General features: G+C 40.5%; 2 protein-coding genes across 2 annotated transcripts in view; both read right to left on the bottom strand.

Moving 5' to 3' along the window:
* LOC115219434 (protocadherin-like protein) overlaps positions 1 to 22,864 on the bottom strand; it is a 106,991-nt gene that overhangs the window by 79,169 nt on the left and 4,958 nt on the right. The window lies entirely within an intron of this gene.
* On the bottom strand, positions 219 to 842 carry LOC115219431. The gene has a single exon (XM_029789595.1). It carries the CDS (start codon positions 840 to 842, stop codon positions 219 to 221), a length of 624 nt encoding a protein of 207 aa, XP_029645455.1.

Raw genomic sequence — 22,864 nt, 5'->3', positions numbered from 1 at the left:
TAATGGTGCTTGCTGTCACTTCTTCACATTAAAACCATTCAATGGCACAAGCCAGAGTGAAGGATGGTAGTAACCAATGAGGTTGAAGAATTTATTATTCCACCCTTTGCGGATGTTGGTACAGGTGTCGTTGCTCATGGTGGCATCATGCACATTCCATGGGTGAGGGAGAAACATAGGTGGAATGTGAGCATTCTTGGAGGCACCTGACTGCTGAATCAGTCGAAAGGAACCACAAACATAAGTACAATCGAAGTACATGAGCAAAGCCTTGGCTGCAGGTGGATCTTGTGGAATGACACAGTTTTGAGGAATCTCCTGTCTTCATTAACATCTTCCAGGGGCAAAAAAGCAAGAGCATCGATCATGCCAACAAAACAAACAAAACTCAGCATTGATATCAAACCCAGTTTCTGGATCTTACGCCAAGTGGATTGTGTAAGATGATAGAAACAACCTTTGCCCTCTACACTGTGGCCAAACACTGCAAGAACAGCTCTCGGTACACCATCTTCAAAGTCAGTCACCACAGTCTGCAGATTAATAGAATAGCTTAGGTCTGCATACTTATCAACTATATCCTGAAAGAGTTCTTTGTGGGTGGCATGAGTCTTGTTTGGAGCGTACCCTGAAGTAACAGCTGTTTGACCGAAAGGGACATGGATGACATATATCTGTTTGAAAATATTTGGAGCCATAGCAAAGTTGCCATCCATATATAGAGTGTCAGCACCAGCAAAGAGTCTGAGGCCATCACTGGCACCAAACCCTAGAATGTGATTGTTTGCATTTGGTTTGTTATCATAAAATAAAAATTCCTTGGGATTAGGGTCAACAGTCATAGTATAGTCAATAGGAAGTTCACCTTGATCTTTTAACAAACGTGGTACAGGAGGAGGTGTAAACCGTTGGTTGTGCTGAGTTTGTAACTCATTAATTTATCATCAGTTCTGCATATTCCTTTACAGAGACTGATCGACATATTAACTTTAAAAAAGTGACAATTCAACAGTTAACCTTTCTGTCAAAGAAAGACGCAAAAACAGTGCTAACATCCTCTTTCTTTTTTCCTGTTTCTTTTTTCCTGTTTCTTGTTTTCCAGTAGTGACTTTTTTTTCTGTGACTTTTTTTCTGTGACTTTTTTACCTGTAAATTTTTTTTATCTGGATTCATTCTGTTGCGCAGAATGTCTTAAATGTTAGAGCAATCCACATTTTGAAACACATGTAATACGCATTTTATTGGAAAAATTTCGTACTTCCACCTCTTCATTCAAGATAAAAATCATGAAAAAAAATTTAGAAATTCCAATTTCTGCCTGAAAGCTTTTCCAAATTTTATTCTTTAAAAATACAAATTACAAGTGTTTAAAAACGTGGAGCACTACATAACGGAAAGAAACATAAAGAAGAGAAATCATAGTGGTGACGATGGGTGGATAGACATTTGGAAAAATATGGATTAAAAAGTTTTATCTTAAAGAAACTCTGCTCATGAGTAATTTGAAACATGGGATATTCATGAAATGTGGGAAAATGCTGAAAAATTCCCAGAAATTCCGATTTATGTAAGACAGCTATTCTGGAAGTCTGACAAATATAAAATTAAATACCTTCTTTTAAGAAAATTTGTAATGATAGAGTTTCTAAAATATAATTTTGAGAAAATTGTTGAAAGCACAGAAAATCAAAGAAATCGGTTTGGTAAAATGATGAGTTCCAACTGAATACTCCACAAATTCTAAAAATATATATATGAATCTATATTTATAATGACTTATTTTAACCATTGTAGGAGTCTATTGATTGACGTCTATGTTTAAAGTAAATATACAAAGAGAAATTGTAAAGTTTGTCTGATACTGAAAAGTTAGGAAATTTTCATAATTTTGATAAAATCAAACTTTACTTAGAACAAAAGTCAAAATACCGATTATGGAAAATAAGAAATAATCTCTTACCTTTACCTTAAAAAATACAAACTCAAGACAACAATTGTTTGAAATACATCGGAATTAAAATTGTAAATAATTTGTTTAGTGAAAGTAACGAGCCCCAACTAGTCTCTCTCTCTCTTTCTCTGTGTGTGTTTCTGTGTGTATGTATATTTCAAAATGTGACCTCGTGTGTACTGTTGGCGATTTTTTTCCTGTCTTCCCTTCTCTGGATCTTTCCTTCTATGTTTCCGACGAAGAGCTCCGCTCGAAACGTTCAACCCCCCTTCTTTCCTTCTTTCCTTCTTTCCTTCTTTCCTCCAATAATTCTATATTTGTTCCACGTCCTTGCGTTGTTCTGTTATTGTGTGCTTTCTTGTTTGGATTAACTTTATATATATATTTATATATATATATCATATCATATATCCGAAAAAGAAGCACACTCCTCTAAAGAATAGGGTGGTAACATATTTATAATGAATACAGTGACTCAACTATTTATAAATAAAAAACATATGTATGTATAGGTGCACATTCAAGTAAATGTGTCTATATATACATATATACATATACATATGAATTCACGATGTATGTATGTATGTGTGTGTGCATGTATGTATGTATGTATGTATGTATGTATTGTCCTAACTAAGTCTGCTATCAGTATGCTAATTGAGAAGCTATGGGTTTCATGCAATAGGAGTGGAGGAGCTGTACTTTGTTGTTTACAGTTCCTAATTAAGCAAACTTAGGAACTGTAAATAACGGTGTGCAGCTCCTCCACTCCTATCACACGAAGCCCGTAGCTTCTAAATTGTTCACAAGGCCTCAGCCCTGACACACAATATGAAAATTAACATACTTATAAGAGACTTAGGATAATGAATAATGTATCCCTCCTTTGCAAACCCAATGAAACAAGGAACTTCATGCACTGCGCATATATATGTATATATTTATATATGAAGGCACATATGTGTGTGTTTTATCATCATCATCATCATCATCATCGTTTAGCATCCGTTTTCCATGCTAGCATGGGTTGGACGGTTCTACTGGGGTCTGTGAAGCCAGAAGGCTTCATCAGGCCCAGTCAAATCCGGCAGTGTTTCTACGGCTGGATGCCCTTCCTAACGCCAACCACTCCGTGAGTGTAGTGGGTGCTTTTTACGTGCCACCCGCACAGGTGCCAGACAGAGCTGGCAAACGGCCACGAACGGATGGTGCTTTTTATGTGCCACCGGCACGAGGGCCAGGCAAGGCTGGCAATGGACACGAAACGGGGCGGTGCTGGCAACGGTCACGAAACGGAAGGTTCTCTTACATGCCACCGGCACTGGTAACACATCCGCAATTTCCATTGATCGATTTCGATTATGTATGTATATATATATATATATACACATATATATATATCTTCTTTCCTGAGCGTCCAATAACACTATACTTGTTCCATGTCCTCGCATTGTTGTGTTTTCTCTTTGTGTTTTCATGTTTGGATTAACTATATATATATATATACATATACACACACACAAAGATGCATATATTCATATATACATTATACAGGGTGTGATGGGTAAATTGTTGCCATTCTATATTTTTAATTTCACACATGAGCATTGTTTGTTTTTGATTTTGTTGACTACACAGTATAGTAGGGTCAGTTGGGCACCATCTGTGAGAGCAACAACACCATGACACAATTCATTCTGCCAGAAATTTGGAAAGGACATGCTGTACTGCTTGGCATTTGCATTGGAAGCTCCAACATGAACATTTCAGAGTGTTTGGGTGTCAATCAGAGGACATGTACTGAGAGTGATAAAAATCAAACATCCAGTCACCATCATGGGGTTTCGATTGATCAATGGTTATGATGATGTTAGGCCTCCCTTCATCTCCCCACATGGCCTCAGACTCAACATGGAGGCCTACATCAAGTGCCTGGAGGAAGTAGTGCTGCTCTGGGTGAAAAGGGTGGCTGCTGGAAGACCCTGTCTGGTAACAAGACTCTGTACCATGCCACACAAGCAGGAGTATCCAGTCATGGCTGTCAGACAATCTCTGCGACCACATCACCCCTAACATTTGGCCACCTAACTCCCCAGACTGCAACCATTTTAATTATTATGTATGGGGTACAGCTGAGCAAGAAACCAACAAAACTCTTTATGACACCAAAGATAAACTGAAGGCAAGGATTATAGCAGCATTCACCAACTGAAACAAGGAGACTGTCCAGAAGAGTTTCAGGAGATTCCAAAGTCGTCTTGAGGCCATGGCTGAAGCCAATGGCGATTTTATTGAATAAATTTACTCTTTAGTATTTCAAGATATTTTATGTAATTTTGGTAAATATATCTGTTAAAATGAGATGTCAGTGTTATTTTCATTTTTGTGTAACTTAGACGACAGTTCATTCACCACACCCTCATCATCATCATCATCATCATCATTGTTTAACATCCGCTTTCTAAGCTAGCAAGGGTTGGACGATTTGACGGAGGTCTGGTGAACCAGATGGCTGCACCCTATATATATATACAAGTGTTCATATATATATATGCATGTATGTATACATATGTGTGTGTGTGTATACACATGTATATATATATATACAAGCACACTTTTGTACATATATACACACATATTTGGCATTGGTATCAAACATTTCCTGTAGTAGGCATAGGAGATCTCTGGGGAATATTGCTAACGATATGTCTGGTACGATATGTCTGGTACGACATTGAAACAAGAAGAAACACATCCTTAGCACACACGCACACGCAAAGAGATTTATGTATGTAAATTCTCTTGGGAATTTTATGGTTAATTTTTTTGTAAACTTTTGGTTTTTTTTCTTTATTTTTGTGCTTGTTTTGAGAAGAAAACCAACTTTCAAACAACTTTGTACAGATGATGTTTTAAGCACTATTTCCTAAACATGACAAAAGTATGTGGGTGGGTATTGCCAACAAGCACTCCCTTTGACAACCCCATAATCACCCCATTTTTCTTCAAGGCCCCATCCAACTTTTCCCAGTGGTGGTGGTAATACTGCCCACTCTGGGAACCATTGATCTAGAACAGTGGTTTTTATCCGAGGTCTATATGGTCCCCATGGGTCCATATAAAATTTTGGTGGGGTCCACACAACAAAATATAAATTACAGATCGACAGTAGTTTTTTAAGGGCCCCTGAAAAGAAATTTTGCTTTAGATGTATGCATTGGTATGTATTGCAAAAAACAGTCAGGTTTCTTTCTCTAACAGGCAGAGGAGTGGCTGTGGGGTAAGAAGCTTGCTTCCTAATCACATGGTTCCTGGTTCAGTCCTGCTGCATGGCCCCTTGGGCAAGTGTCTCCTACTATAGCCACGGGCTGACCAAATGAGTGGATTTGGTAGAAGCCCATTGTATATATATATGCATATGTGTGTGTGTGTGTTGTGTGTGTGTGTGTGTGTGTATATATATATATAGAGAGAGAGAGGTGTGTATATGTGTGTGTATATGTGTGTGTGTGTGTGTGTGTGTGTGTGTGTGTGTGTGTGTGTTTGTCCTCATCATCACAACTTGACAACTGGTGTTGGTGTGTTTACATCCCTGTAACTTTGCAGTTTGGCAAAAGAGACCAATAGAATAAGTACCAGGCTTAAAAAATAAGTATTGGGGTCGATTCATTCGACTAAAAATTCAAGGCAGTGCTCCAGCATGACCGCACTCTAATGACTAAAACAGGTAAAAGATAAAAGATGATACTTTACTTAATCCACCTACACAGGTGAGCGTGTGAAAAACAAAATAGGAATTTTGAAAGAAATATCTATGTTTGAACATCGAATGGTTGTGGGAGTCCACCAGAATAAAATAGTAACCAAAGGGGTCATCATCATCATCATTATCATCATTTAATGTCCATTATCCATGCTGGCTTGGGTTGGATGGTTTGACCAGGGCTGGTAAGCTGGAATGCTGTACCAGATTCCAGTCTGATTTGGCATGGTTTTCCACAGCTGGATGCCCTTCCTAATGCCAACCACTCTGAGAGTGTAGTGGGTACTTTTATGTGCCTCTGGCATGGGTGCCATTTGCGTGACACCAGTATTGCCATGACTGTAATTTCACTTGGCTAGATGGGTCGTCTTCGCAAGCATGACATAATGCCAAAGGTCTCGGTCATTTGTCATTGCCTCCGTGAGGCCCAACACTCAAAAGGTGCTTTCCACATGCTACTGGCATCGGCCACCTTGCCTCCATGAGGCCCAATGTTCAAAAGGTGCTTTTTACATGCCACCAGCATGGGTGCCAGTTACGTGATACCAGCATCAGCCACTAGTCATTGCCTCCATGAGGCTCAAAGTTCAAAGATCATGCTTCACCACCTCATCCCATGTCTTTCTGGGTCTACCTCTCCCACAGGTTCCCTCCCCAGTTAGAGATTGGCACTTCTTTACACAACTAGAGGGAGAGAGAGAGAGAGAGAGAGAGAGAGAGAGAGAGAGAGAGAGAGAGAGAGAGAGAGAGAGAAACAGGAATCTTCCACAGAAAAGGGCAAGTTGGTCCTTTATTTGTTGACCATAAAAGACAAAGGCAAAGTCGACCATGATGATATTTGAATGCTGTAACAAATCCTGCAAACCATTCTCTTGATACTGTCTCCTCAACTAACTCAACACTTCTATTTTGGTAGCAGGAAAAGAACATTTGTCTGGAGTTGATGAACATAAAGTGAATATTCATTACATTTATTAACTACAGGCAGAGTATCATAAGACTTATAGCTTCATTGTATTGAACCTCATCAGGAAACAAGTCACAGAGACAGACCGTGAGATATAAAAGTGTTTCAATTTGCAGCTAAGGCATTGGTCAGTGGTGGTTGAACTATTATGGTTTGTCATGGAAATGTCTAAAACGAATGAATTAATCCTCTCTTTGTGTAAATCTAAATGTAAAAAGAAATCACATACCTTTGTCAACAATTAATCTTTACTCATGATTGTGATTAATTCAACTTTAATGTAAATACAGTTTTATAATTGAACTGAAAAAATATTATCCAGCAAAAGTTAAAAATAAATCTCATAAAATGACTGTCCCCTTCTTTGGCTAACAATAACCCTTTGGGTGTTACTGAATGATGTCTCTATAAATAGAAATAATCCTTTATTTCTCTCTCCTTCAGTCTTTGAAACTTGACAACGCAAGTAACAGGCAGAGTTGGTGCCCCACACGCTTCCCTTCAAACTTGTGTCACTAGATATGGGCTGGAAGAATACAAGAGTCATATTTCCGGGCATTGGTAGCATTGGTGATTTTTGACTCGGCACCACCCTTGTGTGGGCTGGTTGTGAGTACCAAGAGGACTGAAAATATGTGGACAGACAAGACTGTATGGACATAAAATTCATAATAATACCCATCCCCCAAAGGCCACATTGCTATTCTGGAGCTGCGAAAGCCAGGAGAGAGGGAGAAAGGAGTAGACAGCCATAGAACCAACACAAATAACAAAAAAATAGTTGAGAACCCCTGACGTAGAATAAGGTAATTTGTCAGTGACATTGTCTATGAGTTGACAACCACCATGTGTGTGTGTATATATGTATGTATTTTTGAATGTACGTGTGTATGCATATACATACATACATACATCTTGAGAAATTAGGCTTCTCAAAACCAGAAAGAAGAAGCTTATTCGAAGACTACAGATCCAATCCATCACTGGAACTGTAAAAATCTGTAAAACTTTCCAGAAGTTTATCATTTAAATATATATGAACATGTCTAGATATGTAACTATATGCATGAGGAGACATACATAACACAAAACATACAAATCTGCACACACACATACATACATACATACATACATACATACATACATACATACATACATACATACATACATACATATATGTGTGCATACATTCATGCATACATTGCTTTATCTTCACAGATGATTACCATCTTCTTGTGCTTCCTTGGTGTCAATGCCATTTCTGGCTTTCCGTCCATGACCTCTCAGATGACTATTCCATCGCATGGCATATATGCGTCATTTGGAGGATAGGTGACAGATGAAAGTTGTAACTTACTGTGCACCTTCAACTGGTAAGGTCCACACACATTGGCCCTCTGCCATCACCTTAAGGTTTTCGGTAGAGACATAAAGAGACATCTGTACAGCAATGGATTATCGTGATAAATGCTTGTATAGCATGAATATCATTATCTGAGTCTCTGAGATTAGTACTTAATGACAGGCTGAAGTGAGATGACCATTAATCCCATAAAACTGCAGGTTTTATATCAGAGTGTCTTTCTCCTAAAAGCTAGGGGTCCATCACTTCCAGTCATTTAAACTGCACACCCTGACACCAACTAAGTATATTTTTGGGTCCCTCTGCTCTGACGGGTTGTCATCACATTTGTTAGTTGACCCATGGCTGGGAACCAAACACATGCTAGTATTCTGGGTCAGAATAGATCTGGGAACAATGGTAGCTACGAGGTGGTTCTACACTCCTTAAAAACCTTGGAACTCCCATATCAGGGCCCCACTATCAGATGCAGTTTTAAGTTATACATACATGAATACATACTTACAAACATGCATATGTACATATATATGTATGTATGTGTACATGTCACTATACATACATACATACATACATACATACATACATTAGGACCAACTTTTATGTAAATGAGTAAATGACCCTTCGTGAAGAGGAGATGCAGCAGTATTGAACATGGGACAAAGTGATTGAGAAGTGAACTGCTATAACCACCAGGCCACTTGCGCATGCGCGCACACACACACGCCTACATTAATCATCATCATCATCATCGTTTAACGTCTGCTTTCCAATATATATAAATGCAGATGAGTAAAGCTTAGCTTTTATGTATGTGTGTGTGTGTATGTATATATATATATATATATATTATATATATATATATATATATACTTTATTTAAAGCAGCAGAAAATTCAACAAAACCTGTTACTCTGAGTTTCCCGTTGCCGTTCATCGGACAGTTTTTGCTAGAATGGAACCGATATGTTGACAAAGGTATGTGATTTCTTTTTACATTTAGATTTACACAAAGGGAGGATTAATTTATTCGTTTTAGATATTTCCATGAACGGCAACGTGAAACTCAGAGTAATAGGTTTTGTTGAATTTTCTGCTGTTTTAAATAAAGCATATTACTCTACCTCTGGTATTTGAGTACTCTTTTTTCCACCTTGTTTCACATTTATTTGTTTACTCCGGTATATATATATATAAATATAGGTGCAGGCATGGCTGTGTGGTAAGAAGTTTGTTTTCCAGCTACAGAGTTCCTGGTTCAGTCCCATTGCATGACACCTTGGGCAAGTGCCTTCTGCTATAGCTTCAGGCAGACCAAATCTCTGTGAGGATTTTGTAAACAGAAACTGAAAGTGTATTGTAAGCACACACACACACGTATACACACACACACACACACGTACACACACACACATGTACACACACACATATATACGTGTGTGTATGTTTATGTGCAAATGTATATATATATATAATATATGTGTGTGTATGTATGTTTGTGTCTGTGTTTGTCCCCCCCCCACTGCTTGACTACCAGTGTTGGTGTGTTTACGTCCCTGTAACATAGTGGTTCGACAAAAGAGACTGATAAAACAAGAACTAAGCTGAAAAAAAAATATGTCCTAGGGTAAATTCACGCAGCAAAAATTCTTCAAGGCAGTGCCCCAGCATGGCCACAGTCCAATGACTGAAACTAGTTAAAGATCAAAGATAAAAGATATTAATATGTAGAAGCTTGTACCATTTGTTAATTGTTAATTTGTTAATTTGTTAATTTTTTTAAGTGTTTATGGGGTCACGAGGACATATAGACATCCTCTCAACCATCACACATTTGACCCTGAGAGAATGTGATCAATGGAGGGAGAGAGAGAGCTACACAGCTACTCAGCTGGTAAGACTGGAGTAACGTGAATGAAGAGTCTTGCTCAAGGATAGTAAACCCTGCAAGGTTTTTTTGGGAATTGAACCCTCACCTCTATGATCATGAACCCAGCATGTTAACCATTTGGTCACAAACCTCAAACATTCATATACACTTGTAAATATTTGTGTGTTTATGAACATTTGAGTGTTTGAAGTAGTGACCATGTGTGTGTGTGTGTGTGGTGTTTAAGGCAGTGAGCATCATCATCATCATCATCATCGTTTAACGTCCACTTTCTATGCTTGCATGGGTTGGACGATTTGACTGAGGGCTGGTGAACCAGATGGCTGCACCAGGCTCCAATCTTGATCTAGCAAAGTTTCTACAGCTTGATGCCCTTCCTAACGCCAACCACTCCGTGATTGTAGTGGGTGCTTTTACCTGCTACCGTCACGGGGGCCAGTCAGGTGGTACTGGCAATGACCTCGTTCAAATGCTTTTACACGTGTCACCAGCACAAGTGCCAGTAAGGCGACACTGGTAGTGATCACGCTCGAAAGGTGTCTTTTACATGCAACTGGCACGGAGGCCAGTTAGCCGCTCTGGCAATGATAACACTTGGATGGTGCTCTTAGCACCCTACTAGCATGGGGCACAAGTGCCAGTAAGGCAACGCTGGTAATGATCACAGTATGAACAAATGTATATGTTTGGTGTAGTGAACATGTGAGCATCTGAACATAGGTGTGTATGTGCAAGGCAATGAACATGTGTTTGTTTGTTTGTTTTTGTTTTTCCAGTTTCAGCTCTTGAGCTGTGGCCATGCTGGGGCACCGCCATTGTGGTGAATGAGTACAGCAGGGATCACCACCCCCTGCCGGAGCCTCGTAGAGCTTTTTTAGGTGTTTTCGCTCAATAAACACACACAACGCCCAGTCTGAGAATCGAAACCGCGATCCTGCGACCGCGAGTCCGCTGCCCTAACCACTAGGCCATTGCGCCTCTACAAATATATGTGTGTATATAAATTTATATGTATGTATTTGAGAAAGTGAACATGTATGTATGCAAACATATATGTGCATGTGTATTGAAGCTGTGAGTGTGTGTATACACATCTGTGTGTATGTGTTGTGGGCATTACATTGGCAGATTCATTAAAATGTTGGGCCAGATACCTCGTAGTATTCATCCTGACTCTTTGCATTCTGAGTTCAAACTCTACCAAGGCCAGATTTCTCTTTTATCTTCTCAAGGGGCTTATAAATAAGGTACCAGTTCAATATTGGGGTCGATTCTTACTTTCCTCTCTCCCCCTGTCTCTGTGTCTTTCTCTCTGCCTTTCCAACATTGTGTCAAGCTACTAACACAGTGTGAGAATTACACTAAAGGTGCTCATGTCTGAGGAATACTCATCCACTTGTCCATGGGTGGTTCCAACTGGATCTCATCAAGGAGGGATGGAAGTGTCTTTCAAAAGGTGTAATTTACCAAACAATCAACTGGTGTCTCAGGCTGAAATGGCTACAGCATCCAAGATACCTTGGCTCTGGGGCACTTTAACCATCCAGGAGTGTTGCTGTTCAGACAGAAGCACAGAATATGGCAGCAAAGGGGTATCCAGACGTCATGATCTGGGAATAGTCTGGCTCCGATTGAGTGCAAGGAGTTAAGGGCTGAAATACTTGCATGAAGGGTGCTTTTTTTCTGAAGACCTTTTGCTGTTCAGCTCTTCTGAGATTTTCCTTCTACCTAATAGTTGGAGTAAAATGTGATGAAGGGCAGAATGTATGATCCTGGTGTATGGAGTGAGATGCTGTGCAATAGCAAGGCATAGGCCTTGTATGTGGAAGTTTTGCAATGATGATAAAGAAATAAAGCAAACATGCTTCACTGGATGTGCATGAATGATGGAACATGGAGGAATATTGAATATAAGAGAAAACAAAAGCTGTGTGCAAGAGACAAGACCATACTGGTATGGGCAGGTGATGTGTATGGAAGTGACGGTTGTATAAAGGAGTGCCAAGCAATCAAAGTGAATGGAAGAAGGAGACTTAGGAAACCATGGGATGAAGTGATGAAGACTGATCTCCAGGAAGTGAACCTCATGAAGATGACAAAGTCCCTTAGTGAATAGTAACACATGGTGTTACTTCCCCACCGGCACATAGTAAAATGTATTTCAAATGGTGGTGGTGGTGGTGGTGATAGTGCTTGGGCAGTATAGTGTTTCTCCGTCATGCATCACAGACAGGGTTAAATCTTCATCTTCTGTCTTCCTCATCAGCCTCCCTTCCATTCATTATATATCAGCTGTGTTTTGAGATATGGCATATGATTTGATTTGTCCATGTTCCATCTCATCTCCGTCACCCTTCTATTTCTCTCAGCCATCATTCACTCCATCATCATGTCACTCTTCATCTATCATCACCCATCTTTATTGCTACCCCAATAATATTGCTGTTGGTTTTCTATTCAACCTCTTTACCAACAACCAGCATGTAGCTATCATTGTCTCCCTCTCTCGTTCCTCCCACCTCTACCATTCTCTCCCTCCTATCACTACTCACATTCTCCCTTCTATTCATCCCTCCCTCTTCCCCGAACCATTGCCTCTTGACATCCTTTCCTCATTCCTAACATGTCTGTCCAGTTTTGCTCACAAGGCTTGTGTCAACCTGAAACCATAGTAGAAGACACTTGCCTTAGATGCCACACACTGGTATTGGACCTGGGTCTTCAGGATTAAAAAAGAAAACTCATATCTCCCAGATATGGCTGCAAATGTACATATGCATGTATACATACACAACATATACACACACAAAAACTTATACCATACTGTCTCATAAGCACACACACACACACACACACACACATATTGTATACAATACAGATACAAGAATGTACACACAAACACATTGAACACTCACACAGTTTTATACACATATACACACACACACACACACACACATTTACACTCACAGGTAAATATTCATACATACACAAAACTGTAAAACTATAAAATTAGCAAGTTTAACTTTACTGCTGTGTTATCAGTGTCACGTTTATACATGCACACACATACGTATAGGCACATACAAATATATATACACACATATCATCATCATCATTGTTTAACGTCCATATATATATAAATAAACACGTTCGCACACTTATATATTTTATGCACACACGTACTCTGGCTGTCATTCCAAGCACAATCCAAGGGGACCTGAGAGTGGGTGCCATGTCTTTGCTAATTGTTTTGGCTGCTCAGGTAGTTGTGGACTGATACAGACCCCTTCTTCGACTCTTTCACCATTGATCAAGAGAAACATGCAAAATGTTGCAGAAAGGGTTAGACTGGCACTGGGCTGTCGACTTATTTATTGACCCCCCACCTCAGAGAAAGTTGAACTCAGGGTGCAGAGACCCAGAACAAAAATTGGTTTAAACTTTTAGTAGAAGGCCAGCGATTTCAGGGAGTGAGGTAGTTGATTATAGTGACCCCTGTGCTTAACTGCTACTTATTTTATTGACCCCCAAAAGGATGAAAGGCAAAGTCAACCTTGGTCGAATTTGAACTCAGAACATAAAGATAGACGAAATGCTACTGAGCATTTTGCTCAGCATGCCAACGATTCTGTCAGCTCACTGCCTTTGATGATGATAATAATAGTAATAATAATAATAATAATAATAGTAATAATAATAATAATGATAATAATAATAATAATAATAATAGGGACTGAGGGAGAAAATGTGTCGATTCTATGGGACTTCCCCGTGCACACTGACAGGACTGTAAAAGCTAATAAACCGGATATTATTATAAAAGATCAGACAAAAAGGATGTGTTTATTAATTGACATGAGTATTCCCTGTGATCACAATATAGCAGCGAAAGAATTTGACAAGATTAGTAAATATAAAGACCTGCTAATAGAAATTGAAAAAAATGTGGCATCTCAAGGCGACTACAGTACCAGTGATTGTAGGATCTCTAGGAATGATAAAAAAAAGGTACTGAAACCTATTTGAAAATGATTCCAGGCTTACCATCCCTACAGGAAGTGCAAAAAATCGTATTAACTGGAACGGCTCATGTACTGAGAAGAGTGCTATCACTGTGAAAATAACATCCATCCATGAATTTATTTATTTATTAATTTTTAAATACATATTTTATCTGTGAATTTGCGTGTGTAATCTGGGAATGCATGCAATGCCCTTCTCTGCCCTAGGTGTATGGAAAACACTCGGCGAGTAACAGAAGAAAATTTGAAGAAAGAAGGAAAAAACATAATAATAATAATAATAATAATAATAATAATAATAATAATAATAATAATAATAATGATAATCATCATCATCATCATCATCATCATCATTTAGCGTCAGCTTTCCATGCTAGCATGGGTTGGACGGTTCAACTGGGGTCTGTGAAGCCAGAAGGCTGCCTCAGGTCCAGTCTGATCTGGCAGTGTTTCTATGGCTGGATGCCCTTCCTAATGCCAACCACTCCGTGAGTGTAGTGGGTGCTTTTTATGTGCCACCCGCACAGGTGCCAGATGGAGCTGGCAAACGGCCATGGACGGATGGTGCTTTTTACGTGCCACCGGCATGGAGGCCAGGCGAGGCTGGCAACGGCCACGAACGGATGGAGCTTTTACGTGCCACCGGCACGGGGGCCAGGCGAGACTGGCAACGGCCACAAACGGATGGTGCTATGTGCCACCGGCACGGGAGCCAGACGGGGCTGGCAACGGCCATGAACGGATGGTGCTTTTACGTGCCACTGGCACGGAGGCTAGTGGGGCGGCGCTTGCAACGGCCACGATCGGATGGTTTACATGCCGTTGCCAGCACCGCCCCGACTGGATAATAATAATAATAATAATAATGATAATGATAATAATAATGATAATGATAATAATAATGATAATGATAATGATAATAATAATCTTTTTAACTAAAAGCACAAGACCTGAAATTTGTGGGGAGGGGACTAGTTGATGACATCAACCCCAGTGTTTCCCTGGTACTTAATTTATTGACCCCAAAAGGATGAAAGGCAAAGTCAACCTCGGTGGAATTTGAACTCAGAACATAAAGACTGGTGAAATTCCCCAAAGCATTTTACCCAGAATGCTAACTATTCTGCCCCAATGCATTCTGTCTGACTCTGATTACTCTGCCTTATGCACACTCACACCTGTATTTATTCGTTTATCCATTTTCCCTTGCTTGCATGGATTGGACGAACATCTTATTCGAGGCATTGTTTTACAACTGGATGTCCTTCCTGAGGCTAATCCTCATCTGTTTTACACATAAAAGATCCCTTATTAGACATGGCTTCAAAGTCACAAACTGCCAGGATGACTTTTTGACAAGAGGAACAGCACAATAAATGCATGTCACACATTCAGTAAAGCAATGTAAACACTGCAAATGTAGATGTAAGCTCACAAACAAAACACACTCTTATACATGGGTGTGTGCATGGGTGTGTATATGTGTTTGTGTGTCCGTGTATATATGTTTGTTCCTTCTCGAGCCATGCCTGGCTCATAAGGGCCGGTTTCCTGGTTTCCTTGGCATATAGGTTCCCCACCTGGACGGGACGCCGTTCTGTCTCAGGTGAGCTGCAAGATGCAGGAGGAAAGAGTGAGAGAAAGTTGTGTCGAGAGAGTCAGCAGAAGTTTGCCATTACCTTCTGCTGGAGCTGCTTGGAGTTTAGGTATTTCGCTCATAAACACACACATCACCTGGTCTGAGATTCGAACCTGCAATCCCTCAACTGCGAGTCTGCTGCTCTAACCACTAGGCCATGTCCCTCAACGTGTATATATATATATATATATATATATATATATATATATGAGCCAGGCATGGCTCGAGAAGGAACAAACATATATACACGGACACACAAACACATGCACACACCCATGTATACGAGTGTGTTTTGTTTGTGAGCTTACATCTGCATTTGCAGTGTTTATATTGCTTTACTGAATGTGTGAATATATATATATATATATATATATATATATATATGAATATGTGTATGTATGTTTATATAAGCAAAATCTCAAAATGGTCCCTGTCTGTCATGGCAATTTTTTTCACCCCCCTTATTTTTTAAACAATCAGTGATAATAAAGTATCTCTTAAACTAGTGTAGATAGGGTAACATTGAGGAATCAGTCTCCTAAGTATACATCAATGTGTTATTTCTTGCAGAAAATAAGTTTGGAATCCAAACAATTGAAGAAATCTGATTGGAAGATAGAGATGACTGCTGAGACTAATTGATGGTTGATATGAAATTGCAGATTGAACCCTCCTGTAGGTGAAGACTAATTTGGTTTGCAATGCCTAATTCAGGTGTAGTATAAAGGATAAGAGGTGAAACTCAAGTGTAGTATAAAGGATAAGAGCTGAAATCTTGAAGATATTCCTAACAATAACAATACTTTTGTTACCACCAAGAAAAAGAATTTACAATATCTTTAAGAAGTTCCGACAGTTTCTCATTGGGGCAAGGCAAGCATCATACAATCTTTCTCTCAGAATGAAGGGTAGATTGTATGAGGATTGTTTATGAACAGCAGTGATACATTGTTGTGAGATGTGGGCCCTGAATGCAGAGGACATACGAAAACTAGAAAGACATAAAACCAACTTGCTCTGTTGGATGCGCAATGTCAGTGTGTATGACAAACTGTATAACGACAAACTGTTATCATCATCATTTAACATCCGCTTTCCATGCTGGCATGGGTTGGACGGTTTGGCTGGGGTCTGGGAAGCCAGAAAGCTGCACCAGGCTCCAGTTTGATCTGGAAATGTTTCTACAGCTGGATGCCCTTCCTAATGCCAACCACTCCAAGAGTATAGTGGGTGCTTTTTATGTGCCACTGGCATGGAAGCCAGTCAAAATAGTGCTGGCATTGGTCACATTCGGATGGTGCTTCTTATGTGCCACCAGCATGGGGATCACAACTACAATTTCCATTTGTGACAAAACTGTGAATGTGTTGAAAGAAAAATCAGGTATAAGAGGAATGAGACGTAGCATGCAAGAGAGAAGACTGCTCAGGTAGGATGCGTACATGATGTGTATAGATGATGACAGTTGTATAAACAAGTGTCTGTTGCTAAAATTGGATGGTACTTATGGCAGAGGGAGACCCTGGAAGACATGGGATGAAGTAGTGCAAGCTGATCCTAAGATGCTGAACCTCACGGAGAAAGCGACAAAGGACTGAAATGTTTGGTGATTTGCTAAGAAGACCCTTTTATTCATGGCAAAAGCAAGGTTCTAAAAGCATTATACTTGTACACATAGGACCCTGGCCCTACACCCAATTTCCTTCCAACGAACATTTCTCACAACTCCTCTTCCTAACACTCATCCCTCCATCATTCTTCTTACAGTTGCTGTCATCAGTTGAGAGCAGAATCAGCACACACCTCACCCCCAAGTTGCTTCCTCCCCCACTTCCTGGAACCACTTCCTTTTAATGTCCATCCGCCATTCTAATTATCCTCCCTTCCCACACTGTTTCCCTCCAATCACACCCTTTCTGTGCCTTCACTTATCTCTCCCTCTCCTCTTAGCTACATCTTACCTCATCTTTAACACCTCCAATAATATCTCCTATCATTTCAACACACTCTTGTATCCACCCTTTATGACCCCCAATCTTTCCCCTTCTCACTACCAGCATATTTAAGTTCTACTAACCTTCATCTCTCTCCAGCCTCACGCCCCCCCCCCGCCCGCACATCTTTGACTTCCTCTCTGGTTTGTGACACACCTGCCTTCGCCCTTCCTGTCCAGTAGCTTGTTTCTTTCCCCTCCCTGGGTCACTTCAATCTCTTTCACCTTCACTCCTTCTTACTGATATTTACCATCAACCATATTCCCACCCATGTTCCTCATTCACTACATTCACCTCTGGCTCCATCTCTTACCACCTGTCATCCTCCTCCCATACCTTGATTAACTACCCCCCCCCCCCATTTATACTTTATCCATATACTCTCTTCTATTCACCTTCCTCTGCCTTGAGAACACCTCATCCTCACCATCTTTATCTCCTCTATAGCAAAACACATGTGCTTGTCCCATCATCCTGATTTAGACTTTTAATGCCTGGCAGAAAGTCCCTGCCCTCTCTCAAAAATGCTCTCACTCAATTGAGGGGTCTTTTTTGTTGTCTTGCAAGTAATTTGGTGACCTCGCTGGTGCCAGTGGCATGAAAAAAGCACCCAGTACATACTGTAAAGTGGTTGGTGTTAGGAAGGGCATCCAGCTGTAGGAGCCAGAGCAAAACTGACATTGTGGCCTGACGCAGCTCTGTGGCTCATTGGATCCTGTTAAACCATACAACTCCTGCCAGCAAGGAACACACGATCATAATCACACACACTCACACAGACACTCTCTCTCTCTCTCTCCCTCTCTTTCTCACACACTCAGACAATATGTGTAAACGCATACATACTACACATTTTGCAATCACTGGACAAGATACGTGTCCTCATTCTGCTATTGCTACCACTACTACTGAGGCCACTGCTTCTTTCCACTCACAACTCCCCGACTCCTTTTATCTCTTTCATTCAACTCCAGTATTGTGTCTCTTGCACTGGTTGCTCTGTAATACCATGTGGTTGATGTAGAGGAAAGGGAACAGTATTGATGGTATGAATGCTTTTGATGTTGTTGTTATTGCTGGTATAGATGGTAGTGATGGTGTTATTGCTGGTATAGATGGTAGGGATGGTAGGGTATAAGTTCCTGGAGATTTGGCTGCTATTTCTAGCATGTTGAGAGACCTTGTAGAAGTTCCCCCATTGATTTGGTGAACTTATTGATTTTGATGGTGATTGAATTTTGTCAATTATTTAAATGATCTGTTATATTTGTTGCAGGATGGTAATTAGTGCAGCAGCAGCAGCAGCAGCAGCAGCAGCAGCAGCAGCAGCAGCAGCAGCACTTTCCCAGTAGCTATGTGTATTTCTCAATTTCGGGTCTTATTTAAACTCTGCAGATTTGTAGAGATCAGGGTTTGCAGTCTTGTTGCAATCACTGATGCCACCAGAGAGAGGTACATGTGTGTTTTGTAGGCCATTCTAAAGACACATGACTTAATGGCTAAGGTATTTGACTTATGAGCATAAGGTCATGAGTTCAATTCCTGGCAGTGTTGTGTCCTTGATCAAGACACTTTATTTCACTTTGCTCCAGTCCACTCAGCCGGCAAAAATGAGTGGCTAGCTTTGTCACATTCATACTGAGTCTTCCTGAGAACTATGTTAAGGGTACACATGTCTGTGGAGTGCTCAGCCGCTTGCATCGTAATTCCATGAGCTGGCTGTTCTGTTGATTGGATCAACGGGAACCCTCATTGTTGCAACCAATATTGAGCCAGGCTGGCCATTAGTGGAGAGCTATGTGAGAACTTATTTCACACAATTATGGACACCTCATCATCTCAATATCTTTATATATCAGACAGCCAGGAAATATCTCTATTGACCATTGACCGGCTCTGTATATGGATAAGATGTTCCTCTCGTAACCTTGTTCATGCTGTACTGGATCAAGATTGGTGGAGTGAGTCCAGCAATTCTGAGCTGCCAGTTTGACCAAATGAGATGAGAGGAGATAAAGTATTTCTGGACTCTGAAACAAAATTCTCTCATTGTTATATGTGTGTAAAGTTATTTGAAATTGGGAAGACAAACATTTGTTGTGACTTTCAGAGTTTTAGTTGTGTGTTGTTAATGATTGTGGAGGCATGTAGCCTAGTGGTGAGGGTGTTACCTTCATGACTGTAAAATTGTGGTTTCGATTCCTGGACTGGGTGATGCATTGTGTTCTTGAGCAAAACACTTCATTTCACATTGTTCCAGTCCCCAGAGCCGGTAAAAATGAGTAACCTTGCAATGGATTGGTGTCCCATCCAGGCGGGAATCTGGGAAACCAGACTCATGAATCTATGGTTTGGGAAGAACGTGTGACCCTTTTGTTTTTGTTATTAATGACCTGATAGTGTGTGCCTGTCCATGTCTGTATGGAACCTGGATTCACAGACATTGGTATAGCTGTGGAAGTCAAGATGCTTACTTTCGAAGCATGGGGTTGAGAGTTCATTCCCATTGTGTGGACGCTGTCAGGTGTGTCTACGAATAAAGCTGCAAGTTGACTGATGTAAGTGAAATTTGGTTGATGAAAACTGGATGATGCATGCACGTGTGTGTGTGTGCGCACGCATGCATGTGCGTGCATGTGTGCATGTGTGTGAGTGTTTATTTCTTTTGTCTTCACATGTGCATGCTGTTTGTAAACAAAACACCACAATTAATGCAAAAGGTGTTGTTTGTTTACAATCCTTTACTGAAAATATGGGCAGGTTGTTAGGTGTTCGTTAGTCTAGGTAAGACATTACCTGGCAAAATAGGTGAGAGTTGGTGACAGGAAGAGCATCCAACCGCAGAAAATTTTGCTTCAACAAAGTGATTGTCACCCATGCAAGTATGGAAAAGTGGATGTTAAGACAGTGATGATGATGATGATGATGATAAAATTGACAGCAGCAATGATGATGATGATGACCGATGATGAAAATGACTACCACAAGGAGTGTTGGGGTGGGGCATTGTTCATTTGGCAGGTGTACTGATTCAGTTTTACTGCTGCTGGAAGAGACAAAAGTGTCATGTCTCCCCCTTGTCAAGATCTCTCTCTGTTTTTGGATTCAGTGTGTGTTTGGGGTGAAATATTTAAATGGTAAAAGATGAAGAACTGTGGCATTAAGTGCATAGATGTTTGTTTTCTGAGAAGTAACCAGAGCATGCGAAAGAAGAGCCTGAGAGACATAACCGACGCTTGAGGTGGACCACAATTTCTAGAAGGTACTGAGCACGTGTTGTAATATTGCAATTCAAATAAAATGAGAGATGGATGGAAACAATTGGTGGGGAACTCAGGCCATTTTTATAACAGGAACAGGTGGACACTTTACTGGGACCAAATGCAGTGACATTGCTTTGAATGAAAGTTTTGAGGGCTCTGGGACAATTGGGAAATAAAAAGAAAATTTCTGGTAAACCTGGTGCTATAGAAGCCATGTTTGGAGAGAGAGAGAGAGAGAGAGAGAGAGAGAGAGAGAGAGACTGATAGGGATGATTGCTGGAGATTTTGGAAATAAGAGTAATAGGTTGGTAGTGGCAAGGTTGGAGAGGCTGCCATTTTTGGTGGGGAATGGGACAAACTGCAATGTATTCCCAAAGGTTGGCATAGAGACCCAGAGAAAGAAAGAGAGGGAGAGAGAGAGAGAGAGAGAGAGAGAGAGAGGTGTTTGCTCAAAGAAAGGACCTTGGCTGTGAAGCATACTGTTTGGATTGGAATGACCAGATGAGATTTTGTATCTTATAATGAAAGTGTATATATATATATGTGTTGTTGTTGTATAGCCCCAGGTCAGATCTGACTGAGGTGATCCATATCACTCAGGCAGTCAACCATATACACAGATGTAATCTCCAGATCTGTTGCTCCAGATGGGCCATGTCTCTGTCAATCTGAAGACCACACTATACACTCTGACATGCAGCAGTGAACTGTGTGAGACGTAGTCGAACAGCCTGGACACGTGCTTTTGCCTGCCAAGTTTAGCCTAGATCAGTTCTGATCGAACAGATATGGAGCTAAACCTGGAATCAAAGGCATTCCAACCCTTTTTTTACAGGTGACATGGAGCAAAGAATCAAGGCATCTGAGCACAAGTGCTTCAGAAGGCTTTTACATGTCCCGTACATGGAGCACAAAACAGCTCTGTGAGGCAGCAAATCAACAAATACACTGGCAGACACACCTTGCACAGGTAAAAAGATGAAAGCTTGCCTGGAAGGGTTATGTATCCTGCCACATCTCTGTCTTCAGAATCATTCTTCAGGACGAAAGAGAGGCAGACAGAGAAAATCATGGATTGATGACATCAAGGACTGGACAGGTAACAACACGGAGAACCTGTTACCCATGACAGAGAACAGAAACCATTGACAACAGCTGATAATGAGAGAGCCTTGAGTGGCACCCCAACCACTGGCTGAATTAGTTAAGGGACCTTGATGAAGATGAAGGTGTGAAATGATGGTGATTTGGCTGATATTCTACAGGTGTATCAAGTAGTCGAGAGACCATGAAGATGTTGCTTTGAATACCTGTGCTTTCAGGTAGGAGCCCACAATCAAGACAGAATGCAACATTTGCTGTTGGTGTTGTTGTGGCTGTTAAGATTTCATCCAGTTGTGGCCATCCCATCTATTTTCAGAGAATATATAAAACGACATTAATCAATGTGTCCTTCGTTTTATCAGATGGTAGGATGTGAATAGAAGTAGATTTAGCTTTTATTTCTAGCTGGTCGAGTGACTACTGATGTTGTTGTTATTGGTGTTAATAGTAGTCATCACTGCTCAAGCAGACCTATTATGATCAAAGGTTTTCCAGATGTGACCACTCCATTTTTTTTAAGAGGTATTCTTTTATTGTTTTCTTGTTTCAGTCATTTGACTGCAGCCATGCTGGAGCACCACCTTTAGTTGAACAAATTGACCCCAGGACTTATTCTTTGTAAGCCTAGTACTTATTCTATCAGCCTCTTTTGCTGTACTACTAAGTTATGAGGATGTAAACACACCAACATCAGTTGTCAAGCAATGGTGGAGGGACAAACACAAACACACACAAACATATACACACATATATATATACAATGAGCTTCTTTCAGTTTCTTTCTACCAAATCCACTCACAAGCATTTGGTCGGCCCGAGGCTATAGTAGAAGACATTGCCCAAGGTGCCATGCGATAGAACTGAACCCAGAACCACACAGCCATGCCTGCGCCTATACAGAACTTATTTAT

The sequence above is a fragment of the Octopus sinensis genome, linkage group LG14 (assembly GCF_006345805.1).
Source record: "Octopus sinensis linkage group LG14, ASM634580v1, whole genome shotgun sequence".
In the NCBI taxonomy this organism is placed as follows: Eukaryota; Metazoa; Mollusca; class Cephalopoda; order Octopoda; family Octopodidae; genus Octopus; species Octopus sinensis.
This window is presented reverse-complemented; position numbering and strand designations above follow the sequence as displayed.

Coding starts and splice junctions, on each gene's coding strand:
- LOC115219431 (XM_029789595.1), bottom strand. CDS start 842: ATGACTGTTGACCCTAATCCCAAGGAATTTTTATTTTATGATAACAAA.